This window comes from Dendropsophus ebraccatus, chromosome 14 (assembly GCF_027789765.1).
Source record: "Dendropsophus ebraccatus isolate aDenEbr1 chromosome 14, aDenEbr1.pat, whole genome shotgun sequence".
Taxonomy (NCBI): Eukaryota; Metazoa; Chordata; class Amphibia; order Anura; family Hylidae; genus Dendropsophus; species Dendropsophus ebraccatus.
The window spans coordinates 25990568-26008827 of record NC_091467.1 but is presented as its reverse complement, the minus strand read 5'-3'; the positions used below and the strand labels follow the sequence as shown (position 1 = coordinate 26008827).

Genomic DNA, 18260 nt, shown 5'->3' with positions numbered 1-18260 from the left:
TGGTATGTTAGGCATGTCTTGGCACATGGTCCCCCATTATGGTCACCATACATGCGGAGGACAATAAGGGACTATCGTCATAAAAACGTGATATGAAGCTAAAGTTGCTCCTTGTTTTGCTTTCAGTCAAGTTTCTCATTAGTCTCTTGCAAAGTCAGTGTCATGAATAGTGTTTCTGAAGCGCTGATCCTGGCACGCTGATCCGCAGAACAGCTGACCTCGGCTTTGCCTGTTAATTAATATAAAACCTGAAGGTCCGCATCGGCAGCCATGTGTATCCAGTCATTTTCTTGTTTAGCAGAGAAGATGAATGGTCCATGTCAGACATGGCTGGGGTTCAAATGATGCCACATTCCACCGAGACTGAAGGATTCAGCAATTTTGGAGGTAGCAGTTATAAATGGACCAAGTGATCCGAGGACAGCCGCAGCAATGAAAGAGTCTGTCCTATTTATCATCTCAGTCTTCATATATAGCTGACTTGTGGATATACTATACAAAGTTGTGGTTGTTGCGGAAAGGAATAGTGAAGGGGCTTCAGACAATGAGAAAAATACCTTATAAGCCAATTCATGGAGGAGGGACCATATCAGGGACTACATTCTGTTTATAGCACAATCAATGGTACTGTATATCTATAGTAATAAATAGTTCACTCTTCACTCTCTTTTAAGCGGGACTTTAAATTAAAAAAATTGATGACTTATCCTATGTATACTTTCCAGTCTGAAGAGCAGGAGAGGTTTTTTTATGGGAATTTTCTACTGCTCTGGACAGTTCCTGTCACAGGCAGAGGTGGCAGCAGAGAGCACTGTGTCAGACTGGAAAGAATACACCACTTCTTGCAGAACATAAAGCAGCTGATTTTATTAATAGAAGTGAATAACAAATCTCTGGCACTTTCTAACACCAGTTAATCTGAAAGAATTTTTGTCTTTGCTTTTTGTCTTTGCCCCTTGAAATAAAATTGTTTTCGGACAAAGTACAAAGCACATAATATGCTCTCTAATGCTGCGTTTACACGGAGCGATAATTCGCCTGATCGTACGATTAACGATATCGAAAGAACGATCAGCGTTTAGACGGAACGATATATGGTACGGAAAAATCATTTTGCGATCGCTTAAGCCTATCTCGCACATAAGTAAAATCGGTGAACGACATCGGATGATCTGCAAATTTTTAGCGAACGACAATTGTAAGATCAAAATGAACTATTTCTCGCTCGTCGTTTGATCGTTCGCTGCATTTACACGTACGGTTATCGTTCGAATTCGATCGTTATCGTGCAAATTCGAACGATAATCGTTCCGTGTAAACGCTGCATACGGTATTCCAATTTTGACAAGTTAAAGTGCAGCAGAATAGGACATAACTAAGACCCCTGGGGACCACTGTGATCACACATGGCCCAACACTCAGATTTTGTGGTCCCCCCACCTAAGATTCAGGGGGGGGGGGTCTCTTAGTTATGCCCAATACTATAAGTAATGCATAGGTTGGCAATACCCCTTTGAAGGTCTTCATAGCCTTTACAATGTGTTTGGTTGCCCCTTGTGTCGTACCCCTCACTAGACTAGAAGCAAATATCTAAATCACTACGAGCACAATAACAACGTAAAGCAGAGGATCCTTTTCAGTAGATCTTTATTAAGCATTATATGCATCCACTGATGGCCGGTACAGAATGTAGGGTCTAGAAGCTCTCTATCTATTCATCACCCCTACACTATATACAATCAGTCACACACTTTTTTTTTTTTTTTTTTTCAATTAAACCTTTTAAAAAAAAAATATTTCACAGACTACAAAAATATAAATAATATAAATCCAACAAATACAGTCCAACATGGACAAAGTGCAAGGAGGCAAGTACAAAGACCGTGATATGCAAGTCTCCTAAAGGGGTTGTTTGGCTTGGATTATCCTAGATCATTCTGGGGATCCCGCTGAGATTGGTCACCACAGAAGGACCCCCATAATCTTCTGTTACAGGGCGAAGCGGCAATGTAATCGATAAGCTTTGTTTTTGCTATTGGTTTCAATAAACTTCTGGACTTGATGTATCTCTTGGCCCTTGCCTGAGGTGGTCTAAATTGGCGGACACATTTACTGGCTCGATACTATGTGTATCGTCATATGATGTCCATCAATGTATTACAGCATATGATTGGGTATGTCATGGAGTTCATCAGAAACTGGCTTCATATATAGTGCATGCTGCCTGTACTCCACAGGACAGCGGCAGTGCTTCTGCAATCTGCCATCTGAGGCAAGATGCTCATCTCGCCTCATGGCAGATGTGACACATTAAGGACTGCAGCCATTAAATACTTAACCTACCCTATAAATAAGCCTTGGCATAGGAGCTTGCACTTTACTCCTACTTTACCACCAGATCCTAACCAGTCTGCAGAGCTTTCAGTGATATGTATGGATAGGTAAGAATATATACTACGTCATAAGGAGGCAGCTGGAGCAGCATTACGACACTCCACCATTCACAGGTGTAACTATCTGTTCTTATATATGACCATAAATAAAGATATTATACAAGCTTATAGTCCAGCACCTATGGATGGGTGGACCGTATGATCGCCGTGGCCACACATTTTTAGATTCCATAGATTTCCAGAATATATGGATCGTCATTGATATGAGTACAGTAACGTCTCTAGTGGAGAAGACAGGAACTACACTCTCTCCTGCTGCTGTATCAAATTTGTCAGATAACTGATCAGCGGTGAGGCGGGTTGTATGGCATCGTACTCGGCAAATATATGGCACACGTTGTCCGAAGGATCTGTTGGGTTTTTTGCTACAAAACCAAAAATCCTAAAAGAAAAAAAAATAACACAGTATGAATACAGGAAAGAACGAGCGACAGCGCCATCCTTAAGCACAGGCTACGTGTGGTATTGCAGCTCAGACCCATTCATATGTATAGGAATGAGATGCAATACTGGACATGACCTATGGACAAAAGGGGTGCCGTTTCCACAAAAAGGTCAATCCTCTCGTAATCCTACACACAATACTAGATTTTATTAATAATATCTCCATAGCTTAGCATGTATTGTTTGAGTCAGGTCATAGTGTTAGGGATAGTTGCTTGCAATCCCATGGCCAGTCTGTATTGGATAAAAAAAAATGACAAAAACAGTCTAAACGTTTCTCAACTTTTTCAACTCAACTGTATTTTAGCCCATTACAATGTCTTACCTGGAAGGTCTGCACTGTTTCTGCCACCTGAAATAAAACCAACATAGGTGTAAGTATGACAGATCAAAGAGCTCCCTCTTCTGGCAGCTAGGAGGAATTACACAGGGATGATTCCTAAGGATTTTTCATTTTAGATTCAGGCAGTGGTTCCCAACCTGTGGCTTTCCAGCTGTTGCAAGACTACAACTCCCAGCATGATGACTGTAGTTTTGCAACAGCTGGAGAGCTATAGGTGGGGGAACACCTCTCTAGTAATCATTGTTACTTTAAATACACCGCTTTTATTGGTTTCTAAATGGATGCAAATATACATAGGCCTAGATTTATCAAAGGATGTAAAGTATACACCAGTTTAAACTGCCCACAGCAACCAATCACAGCTGAGTTGAAAGCTGAGCTGTGATTGGTTGCTGTGGGCAGTTTACACCAGTGAATATTTTACACCCTTTGTTAAATCTCCCCCTTAGAGAACAATGATTTAATCATGCACGTTTATTTCAACACAGAGAGATTGATTTAAAAAAAACAAAAAAACTTTTGACATAGATGTCACAGATCATTAGATATAGCTGGGAGAAGCACATGGCTGTGCGCTTCACTCCCTGACTCCCAGATGAGCTATCTCATGCAAAATATGGGCTCTTGCAACGAGATCAGTCAGACAGTAAGCCAGGGAGTGAAGCACACAGCTGTGAGCTTCTCCTTGTCATCTACTGAACACCCAGACCCTGACATTTATGGATGATATGAAGAGCAGAAATAAACAGCATCCGCAGGACTGAAAAGCAACATCACTTTTTTTCAGGTCAACATAGAATCCATAGAGCTGTGACATTCCTGTTTCCTATGTCATCTACTACAGGTGACCTAGTATGGCGGAATGTGGATGTGACTTATCAGTGACTACTTATCAGTAGTGATAGTTACTATAGCCGGCAGTGTTTCTAGCACAGTCCGGGGGTGGTGTTACTCACAGCTTGTTCACTCACTTTCCTTCCAGCTATTCATTGTTTAACCTAGTGTGATGTGGTGGACTCCACCCTCACCATGCCCCGGCAAGTTCCTCAGATTACAACCCAGGCCGGCTTACCCCATCATCATAACCAGGCTTCTACTTCAGCTTTTTAACACAACATTATTGCTCATCAGAAAACCTATCATCCCTTCCTTGCTCCATACTTCATCATTACCTCAGTGACCCATCGCTCAGTTATCAATCCGCGCCACTCCCTAGGGATCACGGATACTCCCTCCTTATAAACATGGTTACCTGGTTACTATTTGCTCCTAATACTCATGGCCATTCTTAGGCCTTCAGCACTTATGTGGTAGAAGTTTCTTTTATGACAAAGCGGATAGACGTTTGTCAGTGTAAGGTTGTGTTCGCACTGTGTTAATACGCAAGTATCCCCAAAGTTAAGCCCCAATTACACCAAGCAATTACTGGTCATATTTGGCCAATTATCGTCCGTTACGGGCCGTGTAATAGGGCCGCTAATCACTTGGTGTAATAGCTAGCGTTAAAAGGCAACGATCAGCCGACATGCAGGATGTCGACGGGTACTTGTCTTTCAATATGTTGAAAAAAATTACAACGATAACAACGGTCCGCTGGCCGTCGCTCTGTATAATAGGTTCGTCGGCAGCAGACCGCCACTATCTCCTATGGGCTCCCCAGACGATCTTACCAGCTCGCTGTCGGTGAGTGTAATAGTGACGGGAGCAACCAGGGAAGGAGGAGCAAGTGCTGATCTGACAGGTCGTCACTCGTTCGCTCCCCCAGATCTGCCCGTGTAATAGGGCCTTTAGATACTGTATTCACTGATGTACGTTGTGTACTATATTGTGGTATTATTCATGCAGTGTATGGTGGTCTTATTGTTTGTGTACCATATAGTGGTATTATTTGTGCACTCTGTGGTGGTAAGATTTTGTCCACTGTACTACAGTATTATATATATATATACAATATAGTGTTATTATTTGTGTACTGTATAGTGGTATTGTTTGTGCACTTTGTGGTGGTACACATTCTTAATATTTGCCCACTGTTCTGCAGTTTTATATACAATACGGTGGTATTATTAGTGAACTGTATAGTGGTATTATGTGTGCACTCTGTGGTGGTAATACTTGTATACCATCTTGTAGTAATATTTGCCCACTGTACTGCAGTATTACCTATATACAAAAGTGGCATCATTAGTGAACCGTATAGTGGTATTATTAGTGAACTGTATAGCGAGATTATTTGTGCACTATATCGAGGTATCATTTGTGCACTCTATTGTGGGATTATTTATAAACAATATAGTATTATTATTTATGCACTGTATAGTTGTATTGTTTGTGCACTGTTTGTTCTAGTAGTATTACCTGTGCACTGTACTGGCATTATTTCTGTAGTATATAGTGGTAATATTTAGATACTCTTATTTGTCCTTTATATATTGGTATAATTTGTACACTGTATTGTATAGCGCTGTTACATGTGTATAGTGGAGAGGTATTATTGTATTATTTGGGCACTGTATAGTAGTGTTATTTGTGTACCTTATTGTGGACTTATGTTTGCACTGTATAGGGGCAATGTTTGTGCACTGTATAGAGGTATTTATTTACTGTAGAGTGGTATTTTTTAAGCAATATATACTAGTAATATTTGTGTACCATATGGTAGCATTATGTGTATGCTAAATAGTGGTATTATTTGTTCAATGTAGATCAGTATTATGTATATACTATCTTATTATAATATTTATGTATCATATAGTGGTATTATTTGGGTCCTTTAAAATGGTATTTTTATATACTTTACAGTGGTATTATTTTGGCACTATTTAGTGGTATTACTAGTGCACTATATGACACTATTATTTAGCCACTCTATATAACAGAATGGCACATTTGTATAGGTGGACGGTTTCATTCAGTATCTTCACAGTATCTTCCTTGATCTACCCCATGAAGTCCCTGGCAAAGCTTTTAGGGTCCATTCAGCACTTATCTCACCATCAGTACACAACAATGAAACCCTGACCGCACCCCACTGTACGTCAATGGAATCTGTCAGGCGCCATTGGTATTGGTTGTATGATGGATCTGGCACTATATTATTGTTTCTACTATAAATGGAAACAGATGCGAGTATAAATGTGAACAGTCTTGTTACTGCCATTTTAGATAATTATTATAATTACAGTCTTCCCTAAGGATATTACGTATGTTTCTCAGATCACTTACTTCCTATGCTCAGGATCCACACTACAAAAGCTGAGGGATGACACAGGATAGTGACGTCTGAAAAATACTCTGGAAAGACAAGTGAAGAGATTTGTCAGCCTGGTCAATTACAAGTCAGGGGAATAAAGTAACATGCTATATTAAAGGGGTACTCCTGCAATTTTTTTTTCTTTCAAATGAATTGGTTACATAGATTTGTAAATTACTTCTATTTAAAAATACAGTACTTATCAGATTTTGTATGTCCCGCAGGAAGTGGTGTATGCTTTCTAGTCTGACACAGTGCTCTCTGCTGCCATCTCTGTCCAAAACAGGAACTACTAGAGCAGGGGGAGTTTTCTATGGGGATTTGCTACTGCTCTGGACAGTTCCTGACATGGAGATTTTTAAATAGAAGTAATTTACAAATCTTTACAACTTTCTGACACTGGTCAATTTGAAGGCAAAAGAAATCACTTTACTTATTTAAACACTTACTTGCGTTGAACGTCAGTCAAGATGACTCCTTGGTCTGCGGCTTTGAAGTTCACTATGGTTGGCACAATGTTATCTGCCCTTTCAAAAATGATCGACACGGCTTTCTGGATAGCGCTGGATCCTGTCAGGGTCTCTGTGCTGATCGAGTTCAGGTACAAGACATTGCAGGCTGGTAGAAATACATAAAAGAGGGTACTTTTAAGAAGCTTACTGACATTAGGTGGTAAATGCCAGGAAAACAAGTAGCACAAACACTAAAGGGGTTATGCAGGCATAGAAAAACATGGCCTCTTTCTTCCAGAAACAGCGCCACTCTTGTCCTCAGTTTGGGTATGTGGTTTTGCAGATCATTGAAGTGAATAGAGCTGAAATGTAATCCCACACACAACCTGAGGACAGGGGTGGCGCTGTTTATGCAAGTAAGAAGCAGTGTTTTTCACATATTTGGATCTTTTACTCACCTGCTGAATTCTTCAGTTCACATGCACCATCAGGGGAAGAGTCGGGGCTGCTGTCGCTGTCATTTTGGGCTGCATGGGAAAAATATTTAGTGAGCTTGAATTCTATCAATTCACACGTCATATTCACAATACAATTCCAATTGGTAAAAGTAATAGCAGGCTAAGCTGTAATACCCCACACAACCAGTGTACTAGAGTGGTGCTGTTTCTAGAATTTTTAAAAAATCTGATCCATTTAAATCATAACCAGACGAGTCATTAGTGAACAATTATAATTATAATTAGTATTTGTAATGGTTAGCACATACCTCTCAGAGGGACTAGTAGCTTGCATGGTAAGGATAAGGGGGTGATGGTGTGCTGATATACCAAGGCAGGGAGACTTCCTACAATGAAAGATGGTGCATGAGATAATGCACATCAATAGTAGGTACTGTAAAAACAGATCACATTTATACTCACCAAAATATGGCTCCTCTGAGGCTCCTTTTACATGGACACCTTTTGCGGAGGATTCAATCAGGAAATGTCGGACAAGTTCATTGGTCACATTACCTGTTAAGAAAGCAGATACTGATTTAGGATGGAGGAGTCCATGCGAAAATACAAAATGCCTTGTGGCGTTAATCTTGGGAGGTTAGGTTCTGGTGCTGGTCACATATAATGTATGGATGGTGGGACCACTGGACCTTGAGCTAGACTGTCATCTTCCATGGTGACCCTCTATGGATAACCCTAAAGCACAGGTGTAGCTTTGGTGGGGCACAAAACCAACAAGAAAGTCTGCAGTGCCCCTGCATGGCCACCAATGTATGGAGCGGTCTGCTGCCATGTATGTGGGCGGCAAAGCTAAGGCAAACATCTGATTGGCAAGATGCCCTACTCCAACGCTGATCATATGCCCTACTCCACAGCTGATCCTATTTCCTACTCCAATGCTGATCCTATGCACCACTCTAGCAGCAATCCTATGCCCCACTCCAATGCTGATCCTATTTCCTACTCCTACACTGGTCCTTTGCCCCACTCCTACGCTGGTCCTTTGCCCCACTCCTACGCTGGTCCTTTGCCCCACTCCTACGCTGGTCCTTTGCCCCACTCCTACGCTGGTCCTTTGCCCCACTCCTACGCTGGTCCTTTGCCCCACTCCTACGCTGGTCCTTTGCCCCACTCCTACGCTGGTCCTTTGCCCCACTCCTACGCTGGTCCTTTGCCCCACTCCTACGCTGGTCCTTTGCCCCACTCCTACGCTGGTCCTTTGCCCCACTCCTACGCTTGTCCTTTGCCCCACTCCTACGCTGGTCCTTTGCCCCACTCCTACGCTGGTCCTTTGCCCCACTCCTACGCTGGTCCTTTGCCCCACTCCTACGCTGGTCCTTTGCCCCACTCCTACGCTGGTCCTTTGCCCCACTCCTACGCTGGTCCTATGCCCCACTCTTACGCTGATCCTATGCCCCACTCCAATGCTGATCCTATGCCCCACTGTAATGCTGATCCTATGCCCCACTCCAAGGCTGGTCCTTTGCCCCACTCTAATGCTAATCCTATGCCCTACACTAATGCTGATCCTATGTCCCACTCATATGCAGATTCTATGCTCATGGATCAGTAGAAATGAGTTCTGAGAAAGACACATCCTCCTGAATTCATGAGAAGAGTTAGATAGAAGGTGTTGTTTTTTTCAGTGTAGCAGAAAAGTTCTGCAATTCCAGGACATGAATGGGCGAGGCATCGTGAGTCACCTGCTATCATACAATGAAGGATTCTTGCCAAAGTCCTTTTGCCATTCTAGATGTTGAATGACTAATGTTATCTGACTGTAGCGGCACAAATTCTGCTCAAATTACTTTTCTCATACTTTACTTCAAAAGAAAAAAGACTCTTTGATCAAAGCGAAACTGCTACCGGGACACGCATCTATAACCCTCGACGGATCACTGATAAGATTAGTTACATCTGTTACTCTGATGCCGTCTACAGACAAAGAGTTAATCAATAATTAGGAGCTGCTTTCTTGCAAAACATCGCCACCCATGTCCCCAGTTTGTGTGTGGTATTACAATTTAGCTCCATTCACTTCAACGGACACCAAACCCAAACGGGACACGAGACCCAAGCTGGACATTGTGAAATCCTCTGCCTTGTATGGCTGTTTAGAGATGGGGAGCGGGGCTACCGCCCCTATGAGATCCGCCCCGCCCCTGCACAGGAACGGTACTGATGATGAATGTAAGAGACATACCTTCATCCTTAGCACCCTGTGCACACTAAGGACCTGTCAGCAGGTTAGATTCATCTAACCAGCTGATAGTTCCCCTTTAAGCGTTATCCCTATGGGAAAGGGGAAAACTAGCTAGGACCCCCCTGTTCTCAAGAATGGGGGAAAATATCCCTTTTATCAATGAAGTGGTACTCCATTTATTCTGTATGGGAATTCTAAACATTGCTGAATCCAATGGCACTGATTACTGTTCATCCTTACGATAGGGCATAACACCTTTACGTTTTATTGACATCACTAGAAAATTCCCATTGATTAAATCCAGTGGATTGATGAAATAAAACTACTATATCACAATAGTAAACCAACCTGATGGAGTACCCGGGACCTTCACAGCCAAACCAAAGCATCCACGGTAGGAAGTACTGTCTCGAATGATGAATGTTCCGGGCTCTTTGTCTTTCAGGAACTCAATAGCTGTGATTCAGTGAAACAAATGCTCAGGTTAGATTAAATTAGCATCTTCTAGGGTTTTTTGGGGGCGCGGTATATATGTAAATTTATCTGCTTCTATATACTATTAGCATGATACCGGGGATACTAGTCAATTATCGAGACATGAATGTGCAAGCATCAAAGGTAGCCCTGTTCTCCTTAGTGATAGCCATGCATGAGAACCAGAATGGCCTCAAATGATGACAAATGCTATGGTTATTCTCGTCTGAAGTGATCTTAGGATAAAATGCTTTGACTTTGTTTGAAGTTTATCACAGTTTTTGGCTTATTTTAGATCTCTAGTTGACGTCTTCTCAGAAAGACTTAGGGGGAGATTTATCAAAGGGTGTAAAATTTAGACTGGTGCAAACTGGTCACAGCTTCCAATCACAGCTCAGCTTTCCTTTCACCAGAGCTGGAAGCTGAGCTGTGATTGGTTGCTGTGGCCAGTTTGCACCAGTCAAAATTTTACACCCTTTGATAAATCTCCCCCTTAATCACGGATTTGTTCGATACAGATGACAAATACAGCTTTGGTGGGGGGTGTCATACGGTCCTTTTTATACTTCCTCTTTCCCTGGTATTTTATATATCAGAAATGTAGACTCATAAACTTTCACACAATACTTAAACTTTTGAAATGAGAAGTCATGATTCTTTACGGAAGATGTGATCATTCTGGAATAGAAGATGTGAGAGGTCACTTTACCTTGGTCTCTTGTCAGGTTGGGTTTGAACCATTGCTTGGATGTGTCCATAACAAACTTCATGCCAGGTTGACCATCTTTTATGGCATCTATGAAAAGAATAAAAGTATATAAACATAGGAATCTCCACTATCATTGGTTGGATTATCTACTAAAACAGAAAATATGTCACTTACTATCAGTGCAGGTTGGGATTGAGGATTCAGATGATGTTTTGTTGAAACTTGAAGACCCTCTTCGCTTGATTCCACCCTGTAACTGTCTAGATCTGGGAGAGATGTCCTCATTTTCTGGGCAGTGACATCCGTTGACTAGAAGTATAGGGATGTCCATAGTGGAGTTGTTGACTGATGGTGGGCAACTGTTGGCATGGCTTTTTGTAGAAGAGTAAGGAGATGTCTTGAAATGGCCAAAGCTGCCATTGTGGTCAAAGTGATTTATATGTGGGGCAGGTGACATGGTCACAGGGCTATGTAGGTTAGAAAATGAACTCTGTGAGCCAAAAGGGCTTTCAGGTACCCTGGAATGAAATTGGCCATCTGTATCATCATACTGGAGAGAATGGGTGCTGTTGAGACAAAGAGAAGAACATAAAGATATGAAATATAACAATGGAATAAGGACTACAGGGACTTGTGGCTTAGGTACTGTTGGGATGTAGACAAGATACTTTGACTTGGTATTTCTAGACAAGACAATGGATAGTGACCAGTATTGGTTGAAAGAAAGGCTTGCTATAGCTCTTTACTGGAACTTAGACAATCTTTTATTACTAATGGCCAAGAGATGGGTGCCATGTTACTCTTTATTAGTATAGCCACCTTAGCTACCTATGGTTTGCCATTGCTTCAGTAGTGTAAGGGTGGTTAAAGCGTCTTTCTATCAAAATATAATTTAATTATCATTAATTATTATGATTGAAGTCTGCTTACCTTCCCAAAACATAGCTGGTGTCTGACCCAGGGCTAGTTGACACTATGGAGGCCTCACGAGTGCGGAAAGAGGGTCTTGTCTGGTAAGTGCCGTCAGAGCCATATGATGTAGACATAACCTGATTTTGCTGATTCGATCTTTTATGTGGAATAGCTATGATTTCTGTAGGATGGTGGAAGCCTCCATTAGATGAACGCTGGTAGTGATCATATAACACGTGTGACTGTGGATCGCTAAAAATAAGGCTACCATTTGGGCTGACATTTTCAGATTGGGTTCCACGAGCAATCAAGATGCCCTCAGCTCTTGGGATGGGACTTGACGATCTTTGTATTCTTTCTTGATGACAGACCACTCTTGGTGGATTTATTCCAACACACTTTATCTCTACGAAAAGAACAAATGTTAATGTTTGGACATTGTGAACTGCTACTTCTTCCTGCTCCTGCATGTAAAGAATTTTTTCTCATGTTCTTTAGCAAAGTAATTTTTTATGCATATCAAAATCTATTGCCTCAAGCCAACATGGTTGTGACTACCTGTCATCCAACGTCAAGTCAAATGTCTGAGAAGAATTATTCACTTTTGTGAACAGATGAGATATGATGCAATTTGTTAAACCAATCAAACTACAGTAATACCACATCAAGCTAATGACCCTAAAAGTCAAATGACTGTAAAAAGTTATTGGACTCCCCCTGAGCACCATATGGAAGTTGATACATTGGTGGCCTTCACTAGCTATAGTGATACAACCAAGAACTTCTTGGCCTTATATTTTGTCCTCTAAAATACTGTCTGTCGTCCGAACTGTTGGACGAATGTTCATATGTATTTATGGGGAGGATTGAGCCACCACCAGACAGCTCTGGCACCAGTTTATACCTATGAGGCTATAAGGGTTGAGCAGTAAAATAGCATCACGTCTGATCCTTCTGTCCACCAACATCTTCTGTTAGTGAAGAGTAAGGAGACCTCATATACCTTGTAATGTTGTCCATATCCATTGATGATCACCCAGATTAGTATTAGGTTCCTGGTGATAATTCTTGGGTTTTCAACCCAAAAGTCTTTTTAGACCGTCTCAGCTTTTTCTCAATCCTCTTCATTGGTTCTACTTTCCCCAGCCATACATTTTTGGAGTCTTTCAGTTGACAATGAATTTTTTACACAATCCCTACAATCTCGACTGTGATGTTTTTATTGTACAGCCTCCAAATCCAACCTTTTTTTTTACCTAAGCAAGCAAGCGCATGACGCTAATCCTACACTGTCTTATTGTCTACACATTACTTTGACATGAAGGGCCACTCCCGAGCCTGAGGGCATAAACCTGGGATATGACGGCTCTCCTGAGGATCTTAACATAAAGACAAATATTTAATAGCATAATAGCATGCGCTGCTTCACTGGGCTGGTCTGATTTAATCGGGACAAGCAAGCCTTCCAGGCATCACATTTCATAATGATCACAAGTATAACAAGTCAGTACTACGTCTCAGCTCCTATTTTCTGCCAAGCCCTCAGGAGGCCGTATAATTTGTTTGTTGAGTCTGGCAGTAGACTAGTAGTAGATGTAAAATTGAAACATTTTTTCCGAAGCCACATGAAATGTATAATTCAGTGGTGGCATCTCAAGGGGGGTCCATTGCCATGTGCACAATAGAAGAAGTGCAAATTTCCCTTCTGGGCTCTCCTTATCTAAAACATGCATAAATCTCATCAGTATTTGTTGACTGAGGTAGGATTGCAAACAACTTGTGAAAGCTACCAATATGTGTTTTGGCCTGGGTTCCATGTACAACGTTACAACTATGTAAAGTTCCACTTAGAACTGAATGCACCCAATAAATCTCTTCAAGAGTCAGTATGTGTGGACATTATATTAAAGTCCGGCCTAGTGATGAGCGAATACTGTTCGATCGAATAGATATTCGATCGAATAGTGAGATATTCGAATATTCGATATTCGTAAGAATATCCTGCGGATATTCGATAAATATTCGATAAGTGTTCAAATACCCCAGCTTCCGGTTTTACCCTCCAAATGGTCAAATAGATGTTTTTCACTAATTGAATACTTGTTCCCATAGACTTCGGATTCGAATATTTGTGGGATATTCGTACGAATATCGAATATTCGAAAATGTCTCACTATTCGCTCATCACTAGTCCGGCCATTTTTAAAATTTACCTCTCCCTGTGCCGACAGTGAGCAGAGGGACTGGCGTTGGAACCCCTGCCGGGCTTCAGGGTCTCTGCCGCTGATGCGTTACGACCCGGCTGGCCACTCAGCCAGTCAGTCAGCCAGGACAGGCCTTTTCCCCACCGATTTGTTACGTCATCACAACTTGCTTTCCGACGTGGTCCTGAGGCCGGTTCTGCGGCTCACCGCAGGCACAGGGAGAGGTAGGTTTCTACTTGTACTCAATTTTCCCCTTGCCCCTGCTGGCTGCCGAATTTTAAAACTAGCTGAATTTCTTCTTTTTCACTGATTAGTGAAAATGTTTTTTTCATACTATCTTGTTGGCGCTGATACCTACATCTCAGTATTGCAGTAAATTTTTTCAACCACGGCTGGGTTCCCGCTATCTGCATCGGTTTCTGATATGCAAATTGGGCCCCTCTATGAACTGAAGGCAGGCCCGGTGCCCCCAATGTACCTATATTCCCTCCCCTCTGAGACACACCTTCATCAGAATCAAGTCTGGCAACGTCTCAGAGGGCAGTGCATAGTGCGGCCTAATTTGCATATGCAGTGTCCCAGCACATAGGTTCTTTTCTTTATAAGGGTATTCTGCTTGGTTTAGTGCCGGAAAGTGTAATAGACACTGCAAAAGCTTGTCTTATGTTGCCCCAGTGGTTAGATATGTTATTGCATCTTACTCTGTTATAATCCTGCTATGTATATTGGTTCACTTATTTGTCAGTCCTGTAGTGTGGTGATGCAAGAGGCCTAGTATCACGGGATTCCCTGCTACCATAGCAACACTAATAGCCACCGAGCTTTTGGCTTGGGTTTAGGTCAGTTCCTCTCTAGTCTTGGAGAAAGAAGGTCCGGTACCACCAGCCTTGTGGTGTGGACGCTCCCGCTACCACTTCTCAGCTAGATATATGTATACCCGTTCCGGTCCAGTCAAGACCTGCTGTATTCTCCAAAACTCCTATCCACTTTAATTCTCCATATTCTCCTCATCATCGCTAACTGCAAGTATTTTCTTCACCACTACTATACCCAGCATCAGTATCTAAAGGGAACTACTACTCCCATTCTCAGTAAAGATTCTTCCTAACCAAAGGGACACTTACAGATCACGGCCTATTGCAACCCCACCTATCTCTCCAGTTATAAATAATTCTGCCTATTGCCAAGTCGATTATTCCTGGTTGCATCCAGAGACTGTTGCTAATAGAGTTGCTGTTCAAATAAACATACAACTACCATTGTTTCCGAACCCTGGCATTGGTCTCGTCATTTGTGCCTTGACTAGGGACAACGAAGAATTGGGCCGCGTGTTCAGGCTCCGGTGGACTAGCCACATACCCTCGTGCCATAACTATGACCATACCACCTTGCAAGTGGCAACCCGGGGCCTGTACACCGCACATATCAGAAACCTGCGCAGATGGCAAGAACATGGCAGCGGTTTAAAAAATGGACTCCACCAACAGGGTGTATGCGTTGGCGCCAACAAGGTAATATGAAAACATTTTTTCACTAATCAAAATGGTATATTTGCTTTATAGCACAACTGTCACGAAAAAAGGGACATGTCAAAACCTTAAAAGGTTGGGGTCTCTGAGACCCCCACCGATCTGGAGAACGAGCAGGGAGCAGCGCGGTGGTGCTTCGCTTCCCCACTGTCAATGATTTCAACTTATAATGTTGCCACCTGAGTGAAGATCACCGCAAATGCTTCACCTGATCAGTGAGGTCTTGGCAGTAAGACCCCAACTGGTCAATGGTTTTTTAATGATCATGGCCCCTAAAAGTTGGTCAAACAGTGAAGTGAGTGGGATTGGCCTACAATCTAACTCTCCTGCCGATGGCAGTGGAGAGAAGGATCAGGACTAGGATTCCCGATTTTATTCTCGAGTAGCCTCCAGTTGCTCCATTTGTTATGTTCAGGGGGCACTTTCATTTCATGTAGTAAAACATATAATTTGACTTTGTAGAGCAAAAACTGATATTCAGTAATCTCATAATTTATTCTTACTATATAATATTCTTACCTGGAGGACTGGTGACCTTGGTAGCCACTGGTCTACAAGGTGATGGGTCTTTTTTTTTTCTGATCAAGTCAGTGTTCACCGGCAGGGGTTGGAAAGTAGGATCCAACTGTAAAATGAGTTGGTTCAGATTGTCTATGGAAATGTCCAACGATGGAGATAAAGGATCTCCACCATTGCAGACCTCAGCCTCCGATGGTTGCTGTACACTGATAGATTTAATAGCAGTATTTCCTGGTAAAGGCTGGTGGGTCTTTATGGAGTCTTGTCCACAATAGGGAATGGTGTCGGCCATCCTATGACCATTTACCTGAGATGTCACGTGTGAAACATAACTCTCTGAAGAGAAGTAGGAACATTTAGAAGTAATTGGGATTCCTTTTGGATGAGCAACTTGTCTGAAGCCACTACTTTCATCCTTTGGTGCCATACAGACAGTCTGTCCAACTCGTAACACGTGATTGGGGATCACTTGGGACATTGTGTTCTTTTTTCTTCTGTGTTGCAAAAAATTCCTAAAACAAAAAAGTAACTGACTTAAAAAAGATACTTTCATGTCTGAAGACTGTTTCTTGATGTTACTAATGTTATCTGGAAAGTTCATAAGTTATTTTATGTCTATACCATCAGCTATTCCCCTCAAAATGCTTAAAGGGTTTATCTGCCACAGGGAAGACAAAGCCTTTCACAGTGCTGTCATACACAGTGAACCAAAACCTAAAGCAGACAGCTCCATACAATGTGTAGTGGTCATGCTGGGTTACTGCAGTTTAGCTTCCAATCTCTTCAGTAGGAGCTGAGCTGCAGTAATAAGGTTTGGCCACTACACAGAGTACGGCGCTGTCTGCATCCTTGTGTATTGCAGCACACCATGGCTCTGCAAACAGGAGGAGTGATTAGGAGTGTTGGGCGTTTGTCAGCAGCCCATCGATCTGATATTGAGGGTAGGCCATCAATACAATTTGCTCAAAAAACTCTTTAATTCAGATTTCTTCAATTAGGTATGTAAAGTATGTTCTTTAATAGACTAAGTCATTACTTCCAAAAGAATAAAACTCAGAACTTTAGCAGTTAGACACCTATGGAGCTGCTCATAGCAGGTGAAATCGATAAATGATAAAAAGATCCAACATGGTGGCTACCTGAGTAGCAATAAGCTAAAGTTTATGGCCAAATTTATTCTTTGTAATACTAATCTAACAATCGCTTAACCCCATTATTTTTTTTATCTTCCTCTCACATTTCAGTACAATTTAGGTAATTTGGACTTGTTCAGAGTAGACCATAGTAAAAGTAACAGTATAAGGCCATGTTCACACAACATAAGTTAAGTATTAACCACGGTCGTTGTTGCCGATTTTCAACACGGCCGTGATTAATACTTAACTTACATTGTGCTGCAGCTAGAGGGAATCCCGGCCAGAGTGTATACACATGTCAGTTTTCTGCGGCCGCTATTCATTGGCTCTGGCCACACGCTCCATTGTGTGAAGCGGGGAATTCAGATGATCTGTGATCCGGCTGGGTCACAGAACGGCTGGTATTATACACAGTGTGCATATGGCTTAAAGGGGTTATCCAACGCTACAAAAACATGACCACATGCCAACACGACTCTTGTCTCCAGGTCAGGTGCGGTTTGCAATTAAGCTCCATTCACTTCAATAGAATTAAGTGGCAAACCCCAGACAAACTGTAGACAAGAGCGGTGCTGTCTCTGGAAGAAAGTGGCCATGTTTTTGTAGTGCTGGATAACCCCTTTAACACTGCATGGGCAAGTTTGGACATTATATGCCACATTCATAGATAGAGCTACTTGTACAGGGTTAGTAAAACATGACTGTATTCTTCAAAATAATGCACCTGTCCACAGATTGTGTGTTGTACTACAACTCTGCCAAATCCACATTAGGGTATATTCCCACTGAGCAAATGGGGCGGAATTCTGCAGTGGAACTCTCCGCCACGGAATCCCGCCAGCCTCAGTGTCAAACGGCGTCTCTATGGAAGACGGAGGCGCGCAAGCCCTTCCATAGAGATGCCGTTTGACAGTGAGGCAGGTGGGATTCCGTGGCGGAGAGTTCCGCTGCGGAATTCTGTCACATTTGCTCAGTGTGAACATACCCTTAAGAGTGCGATAGTACAACTTAGCCCCATTTGCTTAAATAATCATGCAGTCTTGGTGCAATGTTTCTGCAGTTTCTCACCACTATTTACCCTTCTGCACAATTATTATGTTATTAATGGAATAAAAAACACTGCACTTTGACC

The 18260-nt window shown here is 42.1% G+C and overlaps 1 protein-coding gene across 1 annotated transcript; it reads right to left on the bottom strand.

The window, feature by feature from the left end:
• Positions 1 to 1630: 1630 nt before the first annotated feature.
• On the bottom strand, positions 1631 to 16501 carry TNS4 (tensin 4). Its single transcript, XM_069952901.1, has 12 exons — positions 15993 to 16501; positions 11759 to 12146; positions 11003 to 11394; positions 10829 to 10915; positions 9994 to 10101; positions 7866 to 7958; positions 7712 to 7789; positions 7404 to 7472; positions 6943 to 7111; positions 6466 to 6534; positions 3223 to 3249; positions 1631 to 2835 (listed from the first exon to the last, which is right to left on the bottom strand). The coding sequence occupies exons 1-12, from the start codon at positions 16468 to 16470 to the stop codon at positions 2694 to 2696; spliced, it is 2100 nt and encodes a 699-aa protein (XP_069809002.1). The 5' UTR covers positions 16471 to 16501; the 3' UTR covers positions 1631 to 2693.
• Positions 16502 to 18260: the final 1759 nt, after the last annotated feature.

Bases quoted from the DNA above. Each gene is read 5' to 3' on its own strand.
- TNS4 (XM_069952901.1), bottom strand. From the start codon at position 16,470: ATGTCCCAAGTGATCCCCAATCACGTGTTACGAGTTGGACAGACTGTC. The intron at 11,395-11,758 runs GTAAGCAGACTT...TTGTCTCAACAG, and splicing joins ACCAGCTATGTTTTGGGAAG to CACCCATTCTCTCCAGTATG. The intron at 6,535-6,942 runs GTAAGTGTTTAA...TTGTCTTTCCAG, and splicing joins TTGACTGACGTTCAACGCAA to AGTATTTTTCAGACGTCACT.